The 23,661-nt window shown below is 38.2% G+C and overlaps 1 protein-coding gene across 3 annotated transcripts in view; it reads right to left on the bottom strand.

Moving 5' to 3' along the window:
* The window catches only part of LOC117399467 (extended synaptotagmin-2-like), a 76,522-nt gene extending 53,190 nt beyond the window's left edge, over positions 1–23,332 (bottom strand). For 2 of the 3 annotated variants that reach the window (XM_059023307.1, XM_059023308.1), the window contains exon 1: positions 22,427–23,331. In XM_059023307.1, the coding sequence (XP_058879290.1) occupies positions 22,427–22,834 (408 nt within the window). In that variant the 5' untranslated portion in view covers positions 22,835–23,331. Of the gene's footprint in view, positions 1–22,426 lie in introns of all 3 variants that reach the window. The other variant, XM_059023306.1, reaches the window with a different exon arrangement.
* Between the last annotated feature and the right edge of the window lie 329 nt (positions 23,333–23,661).

Genomic DNA, 23,661 nt, shown 5'->3' with positions numbered 1-23,661 from the left:
CTCTCTGTGTGAACAAGTGTCTCCTTCTCTCTGTCCTAAGTCTATCTTCACTTAATTTCCAACTGTGTTCCTTGGTCCTGGTTTATATACTGAGCTTAAAATAATGGTTTGGGTTAACTATGTCATCTCCTTTTAAAAACTTCAATCATGTCCCTGATTATTCTCTGTTCCAGGCTAAATAGATCCAGTTCTTTCATCCTTTCTTCATAGCTTAGTCCTTTAAATCCTGGGATTAGTGTGGTTGTTCTTTGTTGGACTCTCCACAGGGCTACAATGTCCCTTTGGTGCTGTGGTGAGCAGAACGGGACACAGTACTCTTCTGTGCATTCTCGTCGGTGCATTGTGGGATTTCTGCTCTACATTTCTGGTTATATACCCAAGCATTCTGTTTATCTTTTAGCTTGCTTCCCAGTACTGTGTGATTGCTTTCAGTGATAAATATGCAGATATTTCAAAGACAAAATTATAGATTAGAAAATAATATGGCATCATGGTACCAAATCACTTCAGGCGTTGCAGTTCAGAATCACTCAGTTATATTTAGACCATGTGATTTACAGCACCAGGATATAGTACAACAAATGGGAGACCACATCTTTTTAAATGGATTTAAAGCATTGATTTAACAAGCAAACTTCAAGCAAACCGTCTTTTCCCACATCTTTAGTCTATCTTAACTGTCCCTTCAGTAATAGTATGGTATAACTTAAGATCTTTAGATTGATTGTTTAAACGTATGTACTTACCCTATTTATGCATATAGTGTAAGAAATGTGTCTACAAGTACAGTAGGCCAGTAGTCGACATTGAACTGTTCAACAAATAATGGTTGCAACAGCAACATGTTTAGAAACAGGTCAAATCAGAAACATGCATATCTGAGTTAGTCCTTTTACCTTTCCAATAGTTGGTGGTGAACAGCTATAACAATATCACATGCTCCTCCTGCCTCACGAGTGTGGCATGCACTGTAGGCTTGTGAAATTGTTATTCTGTATTGCTTGTCTAAAATGTACGCAAGTCCAGGGCTTATGCTACAGTTTAAAAAGTTAAAGGAAGAATCAACATGAGAAACACAAGAGATAGATAATTCATTAAGATGGATAGTCTACTGTCAGAGTCTCCTGGAGAAAATGCACACTGTTGTAAAAAGCCCTCATCTCATCTTTCAGTTTTCTGGTTTACACGGGAAGTCGGCCAGGCTGTGACTCACATTCCAGTTATTTCCGATCGGCCTTCAGAGGATTTTCCAACAAGACGGCAGGTACTGTACTGTACACACCGTACAGTACAGTTCCGGCTTTTCTTTTTCAGAGATTTGGTTATTTTCCTTAGTAAACGGGAGACTGCTTTATTTTGTGCAAGGGATAATTAAATTAATTGAATTTAACAAAATCAACAGCATTTCATTGAAATGAAAGGAAATAGTTAAATTAGTAATATAGATAGTAAATAAAGCCTTTCGTCACTATAGTACTCTTGAGCACGGATTTGATTCCACCAATTTAGGTCTGACTGCTGTTAGCGGCCAGCTTGAAAATGCCCTTGTTCCTGTTTAAGCGGCTGGCTGTACAGTAAATATAGTGTCAGGCAGCAGAGAAGGCAAAGGTTGAAAAACTATCTGATGGATGAACTATGAACTGGCAGCTGTGGCCTTGAGCTTCATGGTGTAACTCGCACTGTCCAGACATTACCAGATTATTTTGGGTTCAGGTCTTACAACAAGATAACTGAACTTAAAGAACACCTACTGTACAGCATAGTAAACTACTTTGTTTTAGGCCTATATTATTATTTGTATTTTGTAAGGCTGCTTGTTACACTGATGTTTAACCAAACGTTCTAGGGTTTAAAAAAACACACAGTACTGTACGTTACTGGATTGCATTTAGTTTGAACCACAATTTGGATTATACCCATGTAATACAATAATTATTACCAGTTGTGTATGTCTTATTGTAAGAGTTGATAAAAACCCAAAGGGTAAACAAAACCAATACTCATATTTAAGTCAGTAACTAGGCAACGGCTTTGTGCAGCGTGTAAATGCATGATCCTGGCTGCTGTGGAGGACGACACTTTCAGCCCTGGAGAAACTTTAGCCACCTTTAAAGAAACCTGTTTAAACCCTTCCGGCGGCTGAGGATTGCTGAATGCTGTTTAGTTTTGACATTATTTAAGCAATAGAACCCTGATTAGGACATCACCACTTGTGACTGGATCGCATCGGGAAGCGATCCAGTACAGACCAAGATAAGATAATTGGGTTTATTGCAATTAAAAAACTGGTAAAGTAAACATAGGCTTCATTGTTACTTCAATATTTTGAATCTCCAGGTTTACAGGTTTATTTTCCTTTTAAATGTTTCACTTTCCTTGTTACTGTTTTACTAAAGTTAGATGTTCGATCAGAAAGTTCTGTGGTCAACTACTGGGTGGCAGTGCTCTGCAATGCAGCTTCCTTCGTTCGTAGGTGGATGACAGTTAAAGATGATCGTTTAGTGAATGCTGCTTCATCTGGGATTTGTTTCTTTGAAAGCTATCTGAAATCAGAAAAAAATGAGCATCACACGTGACATCAAGAACAAAATACACTGACTGCCTTACTGATATTTAATACTGTAATGTGGTTTAAATTCAAATAGTGTAATATTTTGCAGTTCGTCATACAGTAAACTGTAAAAAGGAGGTATCCTATATATTAGGGCTGCAACGAGGGATACATTTTGACCTTCGTAGGTTCGGAACACATTACCGAAGGAAGTTTCGAACCTTCCATGGTACTCATTTGCATAATTTACTTGTGACTTCACCATAGCTACTTGTTTATATTTGATTGCAAATCCTATTATTTTACAGGTAACCCATGTAAATGGAATAAAACATTCACATGCAGTTTAGAAATATGTTATATAGAACAGTAATCATGTTTTTTATAATTTAAATAAAAATACACATTGTTTATTTACACGTAATTGAGGCTGCTTGTGATACATACAGTAAGCTTGCATTGCACCAGCACCAACTGCAGCGGACTGAGGCAAAACAAAGCTTTATTTAACAGTCACCGTTCCAAACAGGTTATCTGTCACATTTTACTACTACTAAAAATATTAATTAATACTACTATGAACTTATGCTTGTCAAGTGATTGGTTATACCTCATGATACAAGTCTCTTGCACATTTTACAATCAACTTTTTCTTTGGTCGTCTGGTCATTTAACAATCTCCTATTATTATTATTATTATTATTATTATTATTATTATTATTATTTATTTCTTAGCAGATTTCTTAGCGACTTACAATTGTTACAAGATATCACATTTTTTTACATACAATTACATTATTTTTTACACATTATTTTTACATACAATTACCCATTTATACAGTTGGGTTTTTACTGGAGCAATCTAGGTAAAGTACCTTGCTCAAGGGTACAGCAGCAGTGTCCTCCACCTGGGATTGAACCCACGACCCTCTGGTCAAGAGTCCAGAGCCCTAACCACTACTCCACAAAGTCACAGCAGAAACTGATGCTGACAGACACTGTAGACAGACATCATGGAATGACTCATTAAGGAATGTCACTGGCCACTCAAGGTAAAATGTGAGTGAAATGCATTGAATTATGAGACTGTTGGAGACAGCCCTGCAACAAGGGAGCACCTTTTCATGGCAGAATGAAAAAAAAGAAATAGAAGAGTGAAACAGTCTGCCTGAGATAATACTGCCCTTAGGCATCCATGCAATGACAAAAAGCACAGCACCACAGGGCTCAGTGTGTGTCCTTGTCTCACGTTAAAGGGATCTTCTCAATGTGGATGGGACCTGTGCAGTAAAGATCTTTTTACAGCATGCATAGCTGCAGCAACAGAAAAAGATATCCTTCCAGTCAGGCGATTGCAAAACTCCAAAGCAAGCACTCCCGTCATCTCTCCTGACAAATTGCTCAGAGGGAATTGAGTTTTCACTGTAGCAGCCACTGGGATATCCCGTATAAGCACTAAAGCCTGATTTGAAAGGAAACTTCAGAACAAATAACCAGGTCAATCGGCTCAGAGAGAGGCACATTTAATCGCAGTTAGTTGAAGGTCACTTTATTAATCTTACATTGTACAGCACAGCGAGAATGCTTTTACAGTATTTGCAGCTGGTACACAGATCCCGTTTTACTGTTTAATCATTTACAAAAGGCTGAATCATCTCCACTATCTCACTTGTACAGTTTTACAGTTACAGTGTGGACAAATGAAAATGAATTTCCACAGAGTTGCAGAGATTTGAAAGCGAGATATGCTATTTCTTGCGGGTCAGAGATACTTACAACTTGCCCACACCAATGCATTAGTTTTTTATTGTCTTTCCTTTGTAAAGAAAACAGAAATTTAGTTTTGTTGAGAAATGTACTGAGAGTCTCCCTTTGTCTTTAAACAATAAAATCACGACTGTATATGAGATATGTTTTATTTGTTATACTCCTTTTAGACAGGTTTCTTTAACAACAGTCTAAATTTCAATTTACTTCAATTTCAATGTACAGTAAGCCGTCGCATATCCGACTGCGGTGGGACCAGAGTAAAGGCGGATATGTAAAAAGGATACATGAATCCTGTTTTAAATACCATTGTACACAGCTGTAACAATTACTATATCCACACAATTATTGTTTTGAGATTCAGCTTTTATTAGGGAGCTCCCCTAAGTCCCTTGTTTAGAAAGATACAGGGTATTAATGCTTGTGACAGAGTAGCCGTCTGGCTTTGGTAGGATCTACAATCTCTGAACTAATCTTCTCTGTTCAATAATATACGTTGCTGAAGAGGCTGATCATGGTGGATAAACTTTTAGGGCAGATACACGATGGATTACTGTATTTTATTTATATAGCGCCTTTCATACCACAGTACCTCAAAGCGCAAATAAAATACATAAAAACAATGATATTTGTCATTCAGGTTAAAAAGGCTAACCTATAAAAAGAAGTCTTTAAATCAGCAATAGAAAAGGACAATGAGTTCCACAATCTAGCAAACTAAATGCACTTTCTCCTCTCCTTTTCAATTGTACCTTCAGGAGGCACAAAAGGCCAGCGTGAACTGACCTTAAAGTACGCAGAAGTTCCGGTCTATACAACATCGGCTCTGTCAACACTCCTAATATCTGCTTGGCTAAGGCAGGAACTACAGTACAATAAACTGAAGTTCTAATTAAGACAGCAGCAATTCCCTGGCTTTCTTAATCTGCAATGTGTACTCTCTGGAAGAGAGGACAGTCTGACTTCACCAAAATGCAGGTTTGCTGGCAGCCTTGTGCAGTTATTAACCGTTAGAAGAACATTTCCAAATTTTTATAGAGCATTTTCACACTCTGTAGTGTTCAGACGATGGTCAACAGAGCACCTGCACAGCATGGGAAACAAATTAGGAGGCTGCTTCTTTGTGCAAATCACTCATTTCTTGTATCACATCTCAGGTTGTGTATAATATGAGGTTACTGTAATATGATAAGCACATTGGTGTTAAAGTACTGGTAAGTGCAAATCTATCCTGCAGTGTGAATCAAAGCTCAAGGCAATTCTGATGTAATAATGCAAAGTGAGCACTGAAAAGAATTTCTGAACCCCACCAGCATTCGGAATGGGGCCATTTAATGCCAAGTGATGTGGTCCACTTTCACGAAACAAGGCTCTAACTCCATACTGTTGACTTGCTACATGTAGCTGTATCCCTTTCAAGGTCCAAGTTTTGAAAACAAAGTGCCGAATATAGCAAGTGAAAATGCAAGAGCAAGGGCAACATTTCAAAAACAAACAACACAGTTTAACAGTATAAAACCACAAAGAATGGCTCAGAACAACAGACTTATAAACTATGTTAAAACAGTTTTATTATGTTGTTGCCGAATAGGTACCTGGATTTCGTTCTTCATTGTTTTTAGCTCTAAATGGTCGACTTGACGAAATAAAATTTTTTTTGTGACAGCACAAAACACAGTACTTGTGTTAACAAGTTAGTGATGACGCCAAAGTGTTGGGTGTGCTGCCTTCAGAGCAAGAGTGGTGTTGAGACCAAGCAAAAGCATAAATAATGAAGTAAACTGCAATGCGCTGCTGTTGTTAATCGTTCCAAATCCAAACCATGCGGTCATAATGAAATACACAGCATGCCTTGTGCAGCCTTTCCACACAGGTGGACATAAAACACAAAACATTCTACAATTTAGCATTTCCTGTTTTTCTGGCAAGCATTTCAATATTGAGGAACATTTGCTGTATAATACAGTAACTTCAGAAAAAATAATCAATTCGGAATGTGGCAATGCTATTTTTTTCAGCTTTAAGAAATATGATGTTTGATTTGGTGAAGTATGTTGAAATGCCTATATTTAGACAGTGAAATGCCATGAAATACGTATTACTGTGAGCCTTGGAATTACTTGGAAACAGCTTTTAAATATTTTTTTTTTTATTTCAGGCATGTCATTTGCCAAAAAGACAAACAAGTGTTTCCATGAATCTGCCCAAGCCTGTCTATGCTATAAAGAGACAGGCTTGTACTTTAGAGTACTGTGCTTTATCCTGTACTTTAGAGTACTGTAATCTGTCACAAGTGTTATTTAATCTATAGTATTTTGTATTTAATTATATCCTGATGTAACTATCACTGACACCGTTATCTGCTCCGTTACTGAATCATATTTTGTCATATACTTGTACTTGCTAGAACCGAAGTCATTGTATTTTATCTTGCTTTTAATTGTATTACGACTGTAAGTCGCCCTGGATAAGGGTGTCTGCCAAGAAATAAATAATAATAATAATAATAATAATAATAATAATAATAATAATAATAATAATAATAATAATAATAATAATAATAATAATAATAATAAAGGGAAGCTTGGAATTTAATTGTTTGAATTAACAAGTTACTTGACTACACACTATCTGGACCATTATACTGTCAGCTAAAACAACTGTGGAATCTGTAGGGAGTGAGTTACAGGAATGACTCATTAGAAAAACAAAAGCATTGCCTTCATCTGAAACTACAGCCAAACCATTCCATTAGAAAATGGTAAGTATACTTCCAAGTCTTTCAAAACCATCTCTCTCCGCAGTAAATAGAAAGGAGGGAAATAAGACCCCTACTGCATAGCAGTTCCACTCATTCCAGGTTTTCTATGAGCTCAATTAGCCACAGTGTATAGGTAACAGTGTGTAGGTGTGTCTTAGTAAACTCATAGGAAAACCAGGAATGGGTCAAACTGCAATGCAACAGGAGTCTTATTTCCATCCATGTAGTTCTTTGAATCCATGATGGAGTAAAAAGATTAAAAAAAAGTGTACTTTTGATCTTAGCACACAGCTTCACAGCCTGGGATTCGTTTTGGATCCAGAGCTTACTTAAACCGTGATGTTAACAGTATTATTAGAATGTCATTCCTTCACATTGGAAATACAGCTGAACTCTGATCAGGCTTGACCGCGGCTGAGGTGGAGAGACTGGTTCAGGACTTTGTTATGACCTGGATGGATTAGTGCAACGCTGTCTTCACTGGCTGTCTAATGGGGTTGTGGGTAGGATGCTGCTTGTTCAGAACACCACAGCTCAGATCTGAACTGAAACCAAGTCTAGACAGCCTAGAATTCTGTTTTGAAATGTCATCATTGTCATTCATTGACAGTTTAATGAATAACCTACAAGGTTAACCGTGCTCCTGCCTATATTTCAGACCTCCTCATTCCTTCTGTCTCTGGAACTCAATTCCAAAACCTATTAGGGGCTGATCAGTCTACTCAATCCTTCAAAATTAACTTGAAGACATATTTGTATAACTTGTAAACTCTTTTGGGTATTTTACAGTAATTGTGTGTTCAATGTGTTCAGTGTAGCTCTACTGTAATTGTAATTGACTGCAGTGCTCCAGATAAAGGGACGTACTGTCGTAATTCCAGACTAAAAACAGCCATTTACAACCTCCCAAAAATATTGAGGATTTGCTTTACAGCCGTGGAAAAACAAATACAACCCGACGCTTTTACAGGAATGCATGGGTGTGCGTTCTTGAACCAATCTGCGAACCACCGTAAGTTTCTATTGGAGCACTCAGGAATGATCGATTTATTTCACAACCAATTACTGTCCAGTTTGTGTAAAAATAATACCCGATACGTTTTATGGAACAGCAGCATTGTATTTGAGAGTGCAGTAGAATACTAAGGAAACACAGTGTTTGTGGCTGAGAAGAATGCTATAATCTTTCAATAGATGTTTAGAGTGCAGTATACATATATTCCTTAATAATAATAATAATAATAATAATAATAATAATAATAATAATAATAACGAAAGTGACGAAATACAAAATAATAGTGACGAAACACAATGCCAGTAAGGAACACGTTGCAGCCAAAAAGAAACACCTTCGCAGAACAGCTCAGCCCGACGATCCTATTTGTGACCAGGATATCCTAGAATCTGAACCTGCCACTGCAGACAATTTTGTTTCACACTGTATACTGGGCAGCCAAGGAAGGTATTGCAACAGACAAAGACAATAGCCTATTATGTCTGCAGAGAACAAATGGGCTGGACATTCGTTTTCAGAACTCGAGTTAGGATACAATAAGTGACATTCAGTGCAGCTTAGTGAGTCTTAAAAGCAGACTTACAGAAGGAGTTAAAGAACAGTCATGTGTTTGGAGTAATTGTAGATGAGACAACAGATTTGGCAGTGCAGAAAAGTATGGTTGTTTACTTGCGCTATGTATGTGAAGGAGAAGCTGCAACAAGGTTTTTAGCAAACATTAGAATGTCAGATGGCAAGGCCAACACAATTGTTGAAGAATTAGTCAACAAATTAAAATCACTTGGCATAGACTTACTCAACATGTTGAGTTTAGGCTCAGATGGTGCAAGTGTAATGAAGGGCAGAGAACATGGGGTCGGAATCAATCTCAAAAGAGAAGTTTCACCTTTTCTTGTGCATTTCCACTGCTTAGCACACAAACTTGCTTTGGCTTGTGGAGCAGCAGCAAAAGCTGTCCCATTTATCAGCAAGTTCAGAAGGTTTTTCCCAACACTATTATCATTTCTCCAGCTCTTCTGTTAGGTACACAAAGTTACAAGAAGTTCAGGATAGCCTGGGTGAAATTAAACTGAAATTAAAAGAATCGATCACAGTACGATGGCTCAGCATTAGAAATGCTGTGTATGCCGTTCAAAAATGCTACTCCTCCATTCTGCTTACCCTGTCTCAATTATCTTCTGATGGGAAGCCAGTGGCGCAGTCTCTAGAAGCATACTTTCATGACTTTAAGATTGCAGTAGTCACGTCCTTTATACTGGATGTGCATGACAAAACAGCTATGTTGTGCAAACATTTCCAAAAGGAGTCCTTGGGCTTTGGCGAGATTATGCCAGTGGTGGAGGCACGTGTGTCAGGGCTAGATGCCTTAAAGGAAGTAGATGACCATTACATGTCAGAATTTAGAAATGGAGTGTCTGTAAGTGAAACTAATGACAAGGTGGCCACATTTAAAAATTCTCAAATTGAGCTACTGAACTACAGTGACAAGCAGAGAGAGAATCTCAGTCTCTGAAAGTACAGTACATTGATTCTCTGAAAGAATGCATCCTTCAGCAAGTAAATGCTGACTCTTCTGTAGTAACTCTGCTTAAGAGTTTTGGCACTCTGCTTGACCCAGCAGCCTTCTCTTGTTCAGAAGAGCATGCAGTGAAAGATGCTTTAGAACATGTTGTGGACAGATTTGGAGTGCAAAGGGACAGAACAGTGTGATGCTCTTCTAAATGGTAAAACCCTGAAGGTACAGTGGGCAATGGTAAATGCTATGTTGAGTGGAAGCTACAAGAACATGACAAGTCTCCATTTTTGTAAAAGAACAATAAGCTTGCACTCAAACATAGTTCCAAATTTTGCACTCCTCTGTGAAATTGCTCTGTGTATGTGTCTCACAAGTGTGGAGTGTGAAAGAGGGTTTAGTACCCCAAATCCAATCAAAACAAATCCAGACACACTGAACAGATTAGTGGGCATTGCTTTGCTTGGTCCAGCACTTGAGAAATACAACTTCAAAAAAGCTGTTGCACACTGGAAACAAAGAAATCATAGGAGGGAAGCAAGATTGTTTAAGCCATACAAAAATCAGAAAAACAAACAAATGTCTGTGGTGTTTTAATATAGAAATGCTGTATGATTTCAGGATCTCTGTCAGATTGTATTTGCAAACTTCATTATTGTAAATAAAACAAAGGCTGGTGGCAGTCTAAACATTTAGTTCGAGACTAACATAACTTAGTTTTATTATTTTTTGTTCATTCATTATTTGACCAAACTGAGTGTTTATTATATTTACTCTCAGTAGTCCTTAGAGTACTTAGACTGTAAAAGAAAAAGCATGCACAATATGATGCACCTGTATACTAACAGGCCAATAAATAGTTTAAAAAATGTATTTTTGTTTAGTATGACTATATCTGGCAACTGGCTTGGTTTACATGCTGGTGAAAATGTCACAACTTAATTGTCTACTGTCATGACTTATTTAAGGTGGTACGGCTGGATTACAAATTTAGAGTTTTGGTTTATGTTTAAATTAACAATTCCTGTGTTGTTTTTTGTTGAATTTATTACATTTGTATTCAAACGTAAACTAAACATAAACCAAAACTATCTAAATTTGTGATCCAGCCTTACCACCTTAAATAAGTCATGACAGTAGACCAATAAGTCACGATATTTTCACCAGCATGTAAACCAAGCCTTTGTTCACTAAATTAATCCTGTGCAAAATTGTTAATTATAAAATATTTTATTAGCACAAAACTTTACTGCTGTAGTTCATGGGAAATTTAAAACTCCTGCTGACCGAAAAAAATTATCTTAAAAAAATTATCATTTTCTTCTACATTTACTTACTATTTTTCTCCAGCAAATTAGTTTTATTTTATACAAGCACATCAGAGAAGGAGGGCAATCCTTGCTCCCTATTGTCTTCAGCCCAGTAATGCATACACCATGATTATGCAGATATACACAATACAATTTAAGGTATTATACTGTAAATGATCTACAGGTAGATTCATTATTTTCATCAGCATGTTCCAAATATTTAACAGCTGTTTTACCATCATGTTTTGTGTTTTCTTATTTCTGCTAAGATAATTATCTATGCTTATGAACTATAACTGGAAAATGTTTTCTGAGAAGAAAGTGAGGTGGGGAAGCATGCTAACACTGCCCATCACACTTTCACATATTAGCCTAGAAGAGTCCTTTCAGAAGCAATTTGCTGGAATAGTTAGTACTGGTAAGCTTGGTGAATAATAACCTAAGCAGGAACAAATGAAACTGTAAGAGAACATACCTATTGCAGCAAGATCTTTTTAATTCAAGTTATTATTATTAGCATCAGCTGCAGAGTCACTTACAATTATGTCTCACCCGAAAGACGGAGCACAAGGAGGTTAAGTGACTTGCTCAGGGTCACACAATGAGTCAGTGGCTGAGGTGGGATTTGAACCAGGGACCTCCTGGTTACAAGCCCTTTTCTTTAACCACTGGACCACACAGCCTAAGTTACTTTAGTAGAGCAGTGTTTTGAACCACCTACAGTACACTGGTATAAATAACCTCTGCAACTGCCAGCAGGACAGCAAGAAATGCTTCTTTAAACAAGAGCTTCAGGCCGGTTACATGCCAAGCTTTGAGAAGAATGTGTCACACTGCAAACGGACACAGCACTGCCACTGGAGTTCAGATCTGTGTCACAGAACAGCAGGGCCACTACGGAAAACTACATATCGAATTTCAAAGATTAAAAAGTGTATCTGTCTCTTTATAAATCAGAGCGGATACGACTGACTCATTGAGCAAATTACATTTCTGTGGAAAATCAGATTTAAAAAAGTAAAATCAGTTTTAAACAGGCTTGGATATTATGAAGAAATATCAGCAGCTCAGTATTCTTTTTCTTAATCTTATTTTCCACACTACACCTGGAAGCACAGATCAAAATAACATATTTTTAGACAGAAGTACCCGACCTTTGTCTGGCTCCACAATGACAGCCAGTGGGCTGTTAAAGAGCCATAGAATCACAAACACAAAAAGAACAAAATACAAACTGGCTGTACGCTTAAATCAGTTGAGTTTACTGAAACTAAAATTCTAACGAAGTGGAAGTCAAGAAAAAAAAAGCTTTATGTTCTGTTGCATTTTAAGACTTCTTTTCAAGCCCACAGAGACACCAGTACTCATTGATACTCATTGGGATATTTCTAGACAGCTCTGGAAGACGTTTGTCTGAGCTCTACATAGGCCCGAGAATAATAATAGCCCCATGGGAGAGAACCAGCCAATAGTATAACAAGGTCTGGTCTTTGTTTGCATTTTAATCAAATTAAAAACATGTGGTTGAGCATTCTGGCAGGGAAGCTGAAACCACAGAATGCTACAGTGCGTGTGAGTTTTTAGTCTGTAGTACCAACTGCTGGGGGCCACTAGCCTTTTTATGGAGAGTGGAAATCAAAAAGGCCAGTTCTTTAATGTTTTATCTGCACCCGGAGCTGGGCCAGAGTAGGCTGAACCCAAAAGCCCTCCATCTCTAGCAATCCTGTCATTGTAATTTAAGGAGAAAAAACTCCTAGAAGCAGCATGACTAGAAATAATGGTGACCATGCCATACAAAAAGCTTGAGTCCTAAAGGCTTGTAATTCATTACCAACTGGCTATTAAACCTTTGGAACAAATCTAAAGAAAGGCTCTTATTTTACAAGCTTTTATTAAAAAACTTAATTAGAGAGCAGTTAGCATTTGTCAGTTTCCTAAGGTACAAAGCCCCCCTCCTCCATACCTCAAAAAACAACATAATTAGCTTAATTAAGAAACAGTAAATAGACTTCTTAGCTTTCTTTAACTCTAGAGATTATAACTAAACTGACCAACCTTTTTGAGTTCCCAGCATCAAATTACAAAGGCTGGTCTGCCAAGGCAAGAGGAAAGCCAGGTAAATCAACCACTTCCTGTGATGTTAAGATTTCAGAGAAAATTGGGCTCCCGAGTGGCGCATCCAGTAAAGGCGCTCCACGTGGAGTGCAGGATGCGCTCTATAGTCTGGACGTCGCGAGTTCGAGTCCAGGCTATTCCTTTGCCGACCGAGGACGGGAGCTTCCTGGGGGCGGCACTCAATTGGCCGAGCACCGCCTGGGGGGAGGGAGGGTTAGGTCGGCCAGGGTGTCCTCGGCTCACCGCGCACCAGCGACCCCTGTAGTCTGGCCGGGCGCCTGCGGGCTTGCCTGTAAGCTGCCAGAGAGCTGCTTTGGAGGACAGCGTGTGTTCGTCTTCGCCCTCCCGAGTCAGCGCGGGGGTGGTAGCGATGAGCTGAGCATAATAAAATAATTGGCAATTCCAAATTGGGAGAAAATAATAAAAAAATAATTGGTAACGACTAAATTTATAAGAATAAAAGAAAAAGGTTTCAGAGAAAATTAAGTTTCTTTGCTGTAGTTCGCAACAGGTTTAATATAAGTCTAACCAACAGTCCTACCAAAAAAAAGATTTCTTATCTGAAATGTTACAGTAGCGCTTTGAATGTACCTAGCTGGAGTAAGTACTTTTGAAACACAAGCACAAAACCTTTTGAAATAGATCTCCTCCAAGCGGCTGTTGAGGCTATACTATACTGACACTAGCTCTATAGCTGAATGGTAACAGTCTCCATTCAACTCAAAGGGCGGATATGCCTTGCCATTACAGTGGCGCCCAGTGGGAAAGTACTGACCCCTGTGGCTGAAACCTATAATTTCATGCTGGCTTGCGAGACACGTCATTATCTCTAACGTCACTCTGATCCTGGTCGCAGTGCTTAGCCCCACACTGAAACTCCCTGAGCCCAGGTCAGTGGATGCACACTTGTGTTGAGCTTGAGGACGAGCCTTGACTAAGTGGGGGAGAATGTAATGAATCCTCTCCTGGTAGCTGACGAGTTAATAATATACCAACATCAGCAAAAGATAAGTACTTGCCTCTCAACTAGAGAGAGAGAGCTTGCTCTTTAGTTGAATGGTAAATCTTGCTCTTTAGTTGAATGGTAGAACATTCATCCGTTCAATTTTCAATGCGCTGAGATGCCAAACCATTAGCTAGTGTGTGTTCTTCAAAATCAGTGCAAATGGGAACAATTATGTCTGCTCTGACACTGGAGGTCTGTTCTGCCTTCAAATTCCTGCCCTTATTTTGCCATTTTGATGCATAACATATTGGATATTTTATTGTAGCTCCAGGTAATAGAATCTGTACCACTCGTACTGTACAAGGCTATCATTTAACTACATGAAATGTTTGGTGCCTGCTGTGCATTGTTAGTTATCGATCTGAGGAGAAGTGTGCACATGTAGGATTGTTCATTCTGTACTAAACCCTCCCGAGTTTAGTTTATTTATAATTAAAAAGAAGGCTGGTGGGTTATTTTATACAAAGTAGTTGATCATCATAGCCAAATATACACTAACAGAAATGGAGTGAAGCCCTCACAATTTCTACTATGCAGTCCTGTGGCTGGGAAATGATGTCTAAAGTAGCAGTCTCTCAATCCTCTCCCCTTGAAACAGGCTTCCCAGCCACTACGTCATCCGGAGAGCCAAACTGACCTGCAACTTTCAGCAGCAGGTAAAGAACAGTGTGTATAAAAAAGAAACTTTGTGCAGGAGACGAACATTTCAACAACGTGTATCTCAGACAGTCAAAAAGAAAGGCTGTTGAAACATGTATCTGGATTAGAAGTGTCTTTAATTTTATTGAGAAGGATACAATATGTATAGCTCAGGAAGGAAAGCAACACGATGGTGTCTGATACACATTTTTTCAGACTGGTAGTAATGACTCCTTGGTCCCTGACTTCAACAGTACAGCAGTATAGACTTTAAATATGTCATTTTATAAGAGGGTTCTGTCGCTCTATAAACCACAATAGTAAAGACCAGGATATAAATAGTATATAATAGTAGATTACTACAGTATGAGCCATTTACAAAGAATGTGGAATGCAACAATAGCTTACTCTGACTTATATACGACGTAGATTACTCATAACAAAGGTCTGTGAATTCAACAAATTTGAGAGAGCCGCTTCCAAGACATACTGCTGTAGTCTCCCATAACTCAGCCAATCAGCAGATTAGAAGAGGTCATCATGACCTAGACTCCAACACCATGTGATAGAAAATCATCTCTACTTCCACCTGGCACAATCGAGACACATTCAGAACCATCTCCAATACTACAATGTGTGCCATGCATCCACTTACAGATTGGGATGCTTGCTTTGTTGGAGGGCAATGTCAATTTCGCTGTTACTGTAGCACTTTTTCACAAAGGGTTTGGCCAATTGTTATGTGGGCTGCAGACTCACCAGTTCCTGTCTGAGTGCCCTTGTTTAACTGGAGGTAACAACAGACCAGAGCAGTTTCAATAACTACATTTGGTTTTATGTTCTAACCACTCAAAGTTACAAACCAGGTCAAATCATGTTAGTAGCTGTTGCACAGATATAGGGCAGTGATGTGTAAACTATGTAGGGTTGGCCCACAAAAGGCTACCCTCTGTGCTCTACACTCCTGTTGCCTGGGATGTGCATCTCTATAAGAGTATAATGCTGTAATATATTATAGGGTTATCAAATGACAGAAAAGGAATAATTTATTATCTTAACCCTCACGACAATGAAAGAAGCCTTCCCAAAAGACTGTTAACTGCACAGACTGCCAGCTCCTTCCTCATACGCCTGTAAAATCACTTTTCAGCTGTTTCAATCAGAACACCTTTTGGGCATGTGCATCCCCGATCTTCTCAGGCCAAGGGTGGTGAAGTGGACAGCATTGAAGTGCTTTTTTAATGAATATGCTGGAGCATCTAAACGATGACAAGGCAGCATGAGCTCAAGGCTTCAACCCATTACTAGCTTTTCTAAACTTTGAAACGTCTCTGAATACTATACAGCAACCCATGTGTGTATCCATCTATTGCCAGAGTCTGAAAATGCACACTGTACTGTGCTGGACATTGAGGTCTGAATGTTAGGAATCACTAGGGTACTGAAGACAAGCCCTTCCATTCAGAATAGAGGTACTCCCCATTGCCTAACAGTAGGGTAACTTGATGGACCTGCTACTGTATCCATACAAGCCCCCAGTGGCAGAAAGCACAGATACTGTAGCTGCCAAGTCACTCAAGAAGGCACTCAGTGACAGAAGGCCACTGCAGTACATCTCATAGACACTAATCACACACAGTCATGTTTAATGTTTAACATTTTGTCCAGGGAATCCACAGCCTGCGTTTTTAAGCATCCTAAATACATCAAGACCTGCAGTTTTACAGAAATGTACCGTCAAATTTTGAAAATCCAAGCAATGTGTTTTATATTGACATGGTTATTTATTTACCAGATGCAAAGGTACATTGCTTCTTTAACCTTTTTAAAACTAAACTAAAAGAATTCCATCTAGCGCATTGCTTTGTCTTTGAATTCCAGATATTACAAATACTAAGAAATTATTGTTTGTACATTTATTTTGCTTTAGGACTTTTATCAATGAATGCCTTCAGCATACAACAAGGTTTGTAAAACACTCATAGCATTACAATGAAAAGGATTAAATAATGTTGTTGGTCACTTAAGGCATGTCTCCTGAATTAAACTGCAGTGGTCATTGTGCAAAGCTGTATTTGGAAGTGGCTTAGTGTAATACTGCTACTGCAGGCAACTGCACAAAATGATACAGGTTTCAATATGAAAAGGAGCAATATACCAGTGGGAATGATAACACATTAAACTGTCAATAAGCGCAATAAAACTATGCCAGATTCTGATAATTGTGAGTTTTATATGTACTGTGCTTCCTTTCATTCGCATAAGTTAATGCACCAGTGCCACAGTCTCTGAACCAACCCGAATGCTGTACACTTGCACTGCCTGTTATGACCATCAAAGAGCAGTAGAGAGCATTGCTGGTATTGTGAACATACTGTGTGTATGGACCCCTGTGGACTGGGATAGATTCACACTGAAATCCTAGATTGACCACCAAAGTAAATATGTTTGGCATCTCATTCAACGTGTGGCACTGCCATCCACTAATCCACGTTTAGTAAACACCACTTTCAGATGTGTTGCTACATATAAAAAAAAGTGCTGTAGATTCAAGTCTTACAAGTTTACTGTTGTTGTGTTTTGTCAGTAACAACCTGCCTATAAATATCCCAAAACATCTTTAGTTCAGCATCAATGAGCTCCGTAAACCAGTCCAACTGCATATTTTGAGCACTGGTGGATCCCACGATCAAATAAGCATCCATTCTTAATAACACACATGCTCTAATAGTGTCAACCCTTCTCATTATGAAATCCTGAAAGGGAGCAATGTGTTTTAAAATCTGCATCAGCCCATTCCACGTTACGTGTTCTAGTTTGGAGCACACCCTCCTGTACTGAAATGTAGGCTGAACACTTATTGGAACACATATCTTTAAAGCTATACAGCCCAAAGCTTCCAAAAGCTACATTTGATCAATTATGAGTTTTAAAACTCATAAGGAGAGATTTCAAGTCCTTAATGTTGCTGTAACACACGTAACGTGGAATGGGCCATTGCTCTCAAAGGCACATACATGCAGAGGGTACGTATGGGCAGTCCCTGAGGCTTTAAAAAATATGTAGTGATTTCTCTATGTGTATCAAACTCTGATATAAATTAATAATAATAATAATAATAATAATAATAATAATAATAATAATAATAATAATCTAAACAAAACAAGGATTGGTTGGGGTATTTAAATCCTGGAGTTCCAAACTAACTGGACATCACCATACTGGCACATCAATTTTAAAACAGAGGACATCTATTAGAATTCCTAAGACAAGATACCATGACTAAGCCGAGAGGAATGTAATGCTGTGTGACACTGCTACCTCCAGTCCTTCTCACTCTGGATCACAAAATTCTACCTCCTTCAAGTAACATAGCATTTACTGTACAGGATACTGGGTGTAGCAAAGCATGAAGTTTTAACATCTACTCTCGTGTAATGGAAATCTTATATATATATATATTATATATATATATATATATATATATATATGTAACAAATTACTGCACTTACCCGGTGCACGCGATTTCCGACTCCGTCACCAGTTTTCTGATACAAAGCCCATCTCTTCAATGTTACAATTTATCTGAATATCCATCACAGCCCGTGTTTAAAACTTTTTTTTTTTAAATCTCTCTAATCAGTCTGCCTTATATTGTGCAGTTACACAGCGTTTCCTCCAGTCTCACCTGATGAAAATGCAGCCAAAACAAAGCGAACGAGACAAGCTAGGGTAATGTAACAGTTCATCATTAAACATTTTGAGATACTTTGATCTATTTTTTTTTTTTTTTATCTGTGATCTTTTGTTGCTCTTGTGCATTTTCATCTGCAAGTGACATTAGGGCCTTATTGAGCACTATAGTCTGCAATTTTGAATACTGACTTTGGATACTGTTTTAATTCTGGAAACTCTATCTTTTGGTTTTGCTAAATGGCATTGCCTTTTACGTTTTTGCAGTTCTGTGCATGGATAACATTTAGATTTCATTTTGCTGTTAGGTTGTTAATGTGATATTTTACAGACCGCTACAATACGTACCCGATTTAAAAGTATGTACTGTATTACAGTTAACTTGTCGTCTCTTTAGTTTTGGCAAGTGATATTTTCAGAATCATATCGTTCTGAATTAAAATACTACTTCTGTTAAATTACTGTACCAACAAAACCAATATAGTTCATCTAAAGGAAGCCTACTTATTTTAAAACACAGTCCTTTCAGATATGTATTTTTGATATTGTCAGTTTTTCAGGGAACACAAAAAAGACACAAGGGTTGGAACGGGCCAAAATGAAATAATCAGATATGCATCACACGGGTTTAACCATCACTGAAGTCAAAACTGTATAGGGTTGGATATGTGAGTGCTGACTGTATATATATAGGCTTCCTACAGTGACTTTGAAGAAAGTGAGATACTTTTGTTACCATACTATTCCTATTATGCAATAAACATCCCTGAATGTAAGGGTGTGGGGTGTGGTGTGTGGGTTTAGATATACACATGCATGAATGTTAAAGTTAGATATTTGAGAATATATTGGCATTATAAGATTGCATGGATGTTATTAAAATAATTAATAAAAAAAGAAGAAATGCAGTAATAACACTGGTTCAAATCTCTTTATAAAAATTAAAAAGTGATATAGGTTTGGGTTTTTAGTCAAAGATACAAGCTCTGTTTCTTTGGTGTCTCTGAAATGAATTCTATTGAGAAGGTCACCTGGCTATTTTTGGATCCACACAAAACAACAAATTGAGTTATTTACAGCTTTGAAGAAAGAAGCACGCCTACGAACTTCTTAAAAGACACTTTAAACTGGAAGAACCTACGCATATCAATATAAAGCCAGGGCACTGGTCACATGATTACACTGCTATATTTAGTCTATACTACAGTCGCATCATGTTTCTCAATGACAACTTTTATGGTCAGTGAATGGAGGTCACAACAGTCCTTGGAGCCTTCTGCCCCACTCTGAAACCCTAAACTGCTGAAGCACAGCCCCTCCGGGCGTTCGTTTAATATGCTAAATACCCAACCTCTACCCCACTTCTGAAACCCTAAACTGCAGTTCATTTAATATGCTAAATACCCAGAACACCACAAGAAACATGCTAACCCCTTCCAGATAGGAAATCAAACCAATCAAACAGTGAAAATCAAAAGTGTCCAAGTGGAATTCTGTTTTAGGAGTTACCATTCCTTTAAACTACATCTCATCAACTACCAGGGTTCAGCTCAATTCATGTTCTTATTATTCCAATTCAATTTTTAAAATGCATTCCTATTCCAATTCTCTTTTAATCAATTACAACATGTCCATTGATCAAAATGGCAATTAGCAGTATTCCAGTAAAATGAGCTTCTCACAGTGGCAACAAATTATTTAAATTGAAGTTCCTGTTTGTCCATTAAATTTGGCTTTAGGTGAAATCAGTTGTACAATCAGAACCATTATTATGTCTCTAAAATATCAAGTCCAATTCCTTCAATTGGCATTAGAATTGGGAATTGATTTTGACCCCAGCTGCAGCACTCTGGAGTACTTTAACAAGTTGGGCATGTGTTTGGGCATGGGGATTGGATTGGGGAAGATATCCCAAGTCTGATACCTATTTTATATATTCAGAACTTTACCCTAGACTCCAGCGAGCATCTTCCAATTACCATACAGTAACACTACAAGATACTACAGCCAAAAACACACAACAATGAAAAACACACCAAAAGGAAACGGCACAAGTTGGTATGGGAATAAAATATGAGTTATCTTGAAGATGTGGATGTATCATATTCAGTTCAGTTATATCCAGTTATGTGGCCTCAAAAGGGCTGTCAACCCTGTCTCCTCTAAGCTCTACACCAGAGGTTAACAGCAAGCAACATTGTAAGGGAATAAAATAGCAGTTATTTCAACAGATGTATTCTTCTTCTTGTTAAGGGCTCAAACAGGTCTTCTCTCTGCATCCTGTAGAACCTGAACGTTTACTAATAACATAGGGAACGTGAAAATTATGTCTGGATAATGTTTTGAGGTCAAAGATCCATTCAAATATTACCGATTTATTTATTTATTTTTTTTTTTTTTTAATTGTTCCATTGTACTACAAAATTCTTTGAGAATGCGGGATGGAAATAAGACTCCCATTGCACAGCAGTTGTGTTACCTATAAAGACTGTGGCTAATCAGACTTGTAGTAAAACCTGGAACGGATGAAACTGCTATGCAATAGGAGTCATATTTCCATTCCTGGAATGAAAGTGAAGCCGTGAACACTAGTGATGGCTTAAAATACAATGTGGGGCTTATTGCCAAAGAATGCACACTAGCAGATACAGTTAGACATCAGAAATGGGATGCCTCCTTAGGATCAGCATCCAAAATAAACATTTGCTTAAATGGTACACAGGGCAACATTTCATCAGAAGTAACACTCAAAACCTCTTAAAGCTGCAGAGCAGTGGTCCATACTCCCCTTCTCCCATGGTTCATTATTAAAGGGGCTTTACTTCAGCTTTTGAAACATATAAATTACTTTTAACTTGAACTGCGTTCTCATAAAAAGGGAAAGAAAGCATGACGCATCCATTCTTGGAAAACATACTGTATCAATCTGTATTCCAAATAGTTTTCAATGTGCCAGATTTGTGTATGAGAATGGTTTATTACTGGAAAGGAGAGAGATCACAGAATGGAAACATCTAACACTAGATGTATTACAGCTGAAAATGCTGTAACGTTTTTTACCATACTAGTCCTATAATGATGTCCTAATTATTGCCGAAAGTACAGGTATGGGGTGTGGGTTTAGATGTATACATGCATGATGTTAGGCTTATTTGAGAATAGCTTGTATGATAAGATTGCGTGTATATTTTGTACTGTAAAGCTACTTTGTTGTATTATGCAGGAGTTTTTCAAATGTAGCGTTGTAACGGGGCTCATTCCATTCATCATGTGCAGTGTTTGTACTGACATTTCAAAGAACGTGGGCGCAATGGAGGTCAGGACGCAGGAGGGTAGTATGTGGCAGCTGCATTGCATAGCGGGTTCCTTCAAAACAATTTAAGTTAATATTTGTTAATCCATTATTGATCAGGTAGTAAACAATTAAGTAAACAAATAAAGTACTGCTGACCACCAGCAAAACAACAACTTCTCCAGTTGTTCCAGTTTAGCATATCACACAGCTATTGCATACAGTTTCACCCATCCCAGGTTTTAATACCAGCCTGATTAACCATATAGTAATAGGTAACAAGCGCAGTTGTGACTTATTAAACTCACAGTAAAACCAGGAATGGATCTAACTGCTGTGCCATGGGAGTCTTATTTCCAACCTCGTCTTCGATTGTTAATTAAGGGATGGGCATACAATTCTTATTGCACAGCAAATTCTCCCATGCCAGCTTTTAATACCAGCCTGCTTAGTCACAGTGTATAAGTAATAAGCTCGGGTGTGTCTTATTAAAGTCAGAGTAAAGCCAGGGATAGATCCAACCCTTGTAATTAAATGTGCGTAGCAGTGAATACTGTCAAATACCAGGTTATTATTTCCAGGTTTCTTATGACGTAGTACTTCAGTAAACATAGTTTGAGTGAGAAGCTGCTTCTCTGTGGCATGGCTAGTTTATTATAACATGCAGCCTACATTCAAATATGTTTCACGAGATAAAGCAAACCCGTGTTTTGCAAGCTGCAATGCCTGTGAAGTTTGTCAGAGCCCCGAAGCCTTTAACTTACCCACGGCGGTAGATCCGTGGAGTGGATACTCTGACGAACGCTGTTTTCTTCATGATCCAAGAATGCCAAAGCTCTGTACAGACGGGAGTTTTTATGTCCACGATTTCTCCTCCACCAGAAAAATACCACCAGCCCGATCAAAACCCAGCTGAAGCTCAAACCAAAATACCCCAAGACGTAGACCGGGAAAATGATCACAAAAATTTTGACAAATTGAAGCAACACCCCGGTGATATCAAGACCCCCCGACTTGGGCTCCTCTTCTAGCAGGTCCTTAACATCGGCTGTCGAGTTCTTTTTAGAGCTACTGCCAGCAGGTATGTTTGTCGTGCTGTTCTGATTGTTCCCTGACAGCGACGACTCTCTTCTGTACGATTCCGTTCCTGTACTTGTTGCGTGTGAACTCATCTCCTAAAAAGTTTAAAAGCAGATGTTACTGAGGAGTAAATAAGCGACTTGCTATCCTTAGTTTGTGTTCTCCGCCATCGCCATATTTAGGGTTGTTTAAAAAAATAAAAACAAACCAGCTAGAACGTTGCCATAATTGCAAGTCTGGTAGCCTTAGTTTCCCCTAGTACTAGCTGAGGTTGCAACGACGTTCCAGATCCAATGCTACTTTGTGTACACCGCCTGTCTCCTGCAAATGGGAGTTCACTGCACGTTGCTTTGATTCTCTTGTCTGTTTATTTCTTCAGCGTCAACAGCATTTTGTTACGTTTGCTGATTGTCTTGTGTGACATCAATGATCCACTAGGTCTGAGTTGTAGCGTTTTTGATACTACATGGCAACAAAAAAAAGTGTCAGGCTACCACTGCGCTCGCTGAATACAGACAGAACCTCCCCCATCACATCCTGATTGAACATCCTTTACCCCCACCCACTCTGCCACACAGGAAACTGTCACTGACGAACTGGGGCAATACGAGACCAATCATGATAAAGGCGCCATCTGGTGGTTTACTGTAGCCTGTACATAGGATTCGGTACGGTGGAGTGCAATATACAATGTAAAAACACCATATTGCAATTACATTATGTGTGTGTGTGTGTGTGTATATATATATATATATATATATATATATATATATATATATATATATATATATATATATATATATATATATATGTATATATATATATATGTATATATATATATATAACCCTGCTAAATATGTCTATGCTACTGCTACTCTGTCATGTGTTAAAGGCTATACATTTCACTTTAAACACGTAA

This window comes from Acipenser ruthenus, chromosome 4 (assembly GCF_902713425.1).
Source record: "Acipenser ruthenus chromosome 4, fAciRut3.2 maternal haplotype, whole genome shotgun sequence".
Classification (NCBI taxonomy): domain Eukaryota; kingdom Metazoa; phylum Chordata; class Actinopteri; order Acipenseriformes; family Acipenseridae; genus Acipenser; species Acipenser ruthenus.
The sequence above is the reverse complement of the archived record's forward strand: the minus strand, read 5'-3'. Positions and strand labels throughout refer to the sequence as shown.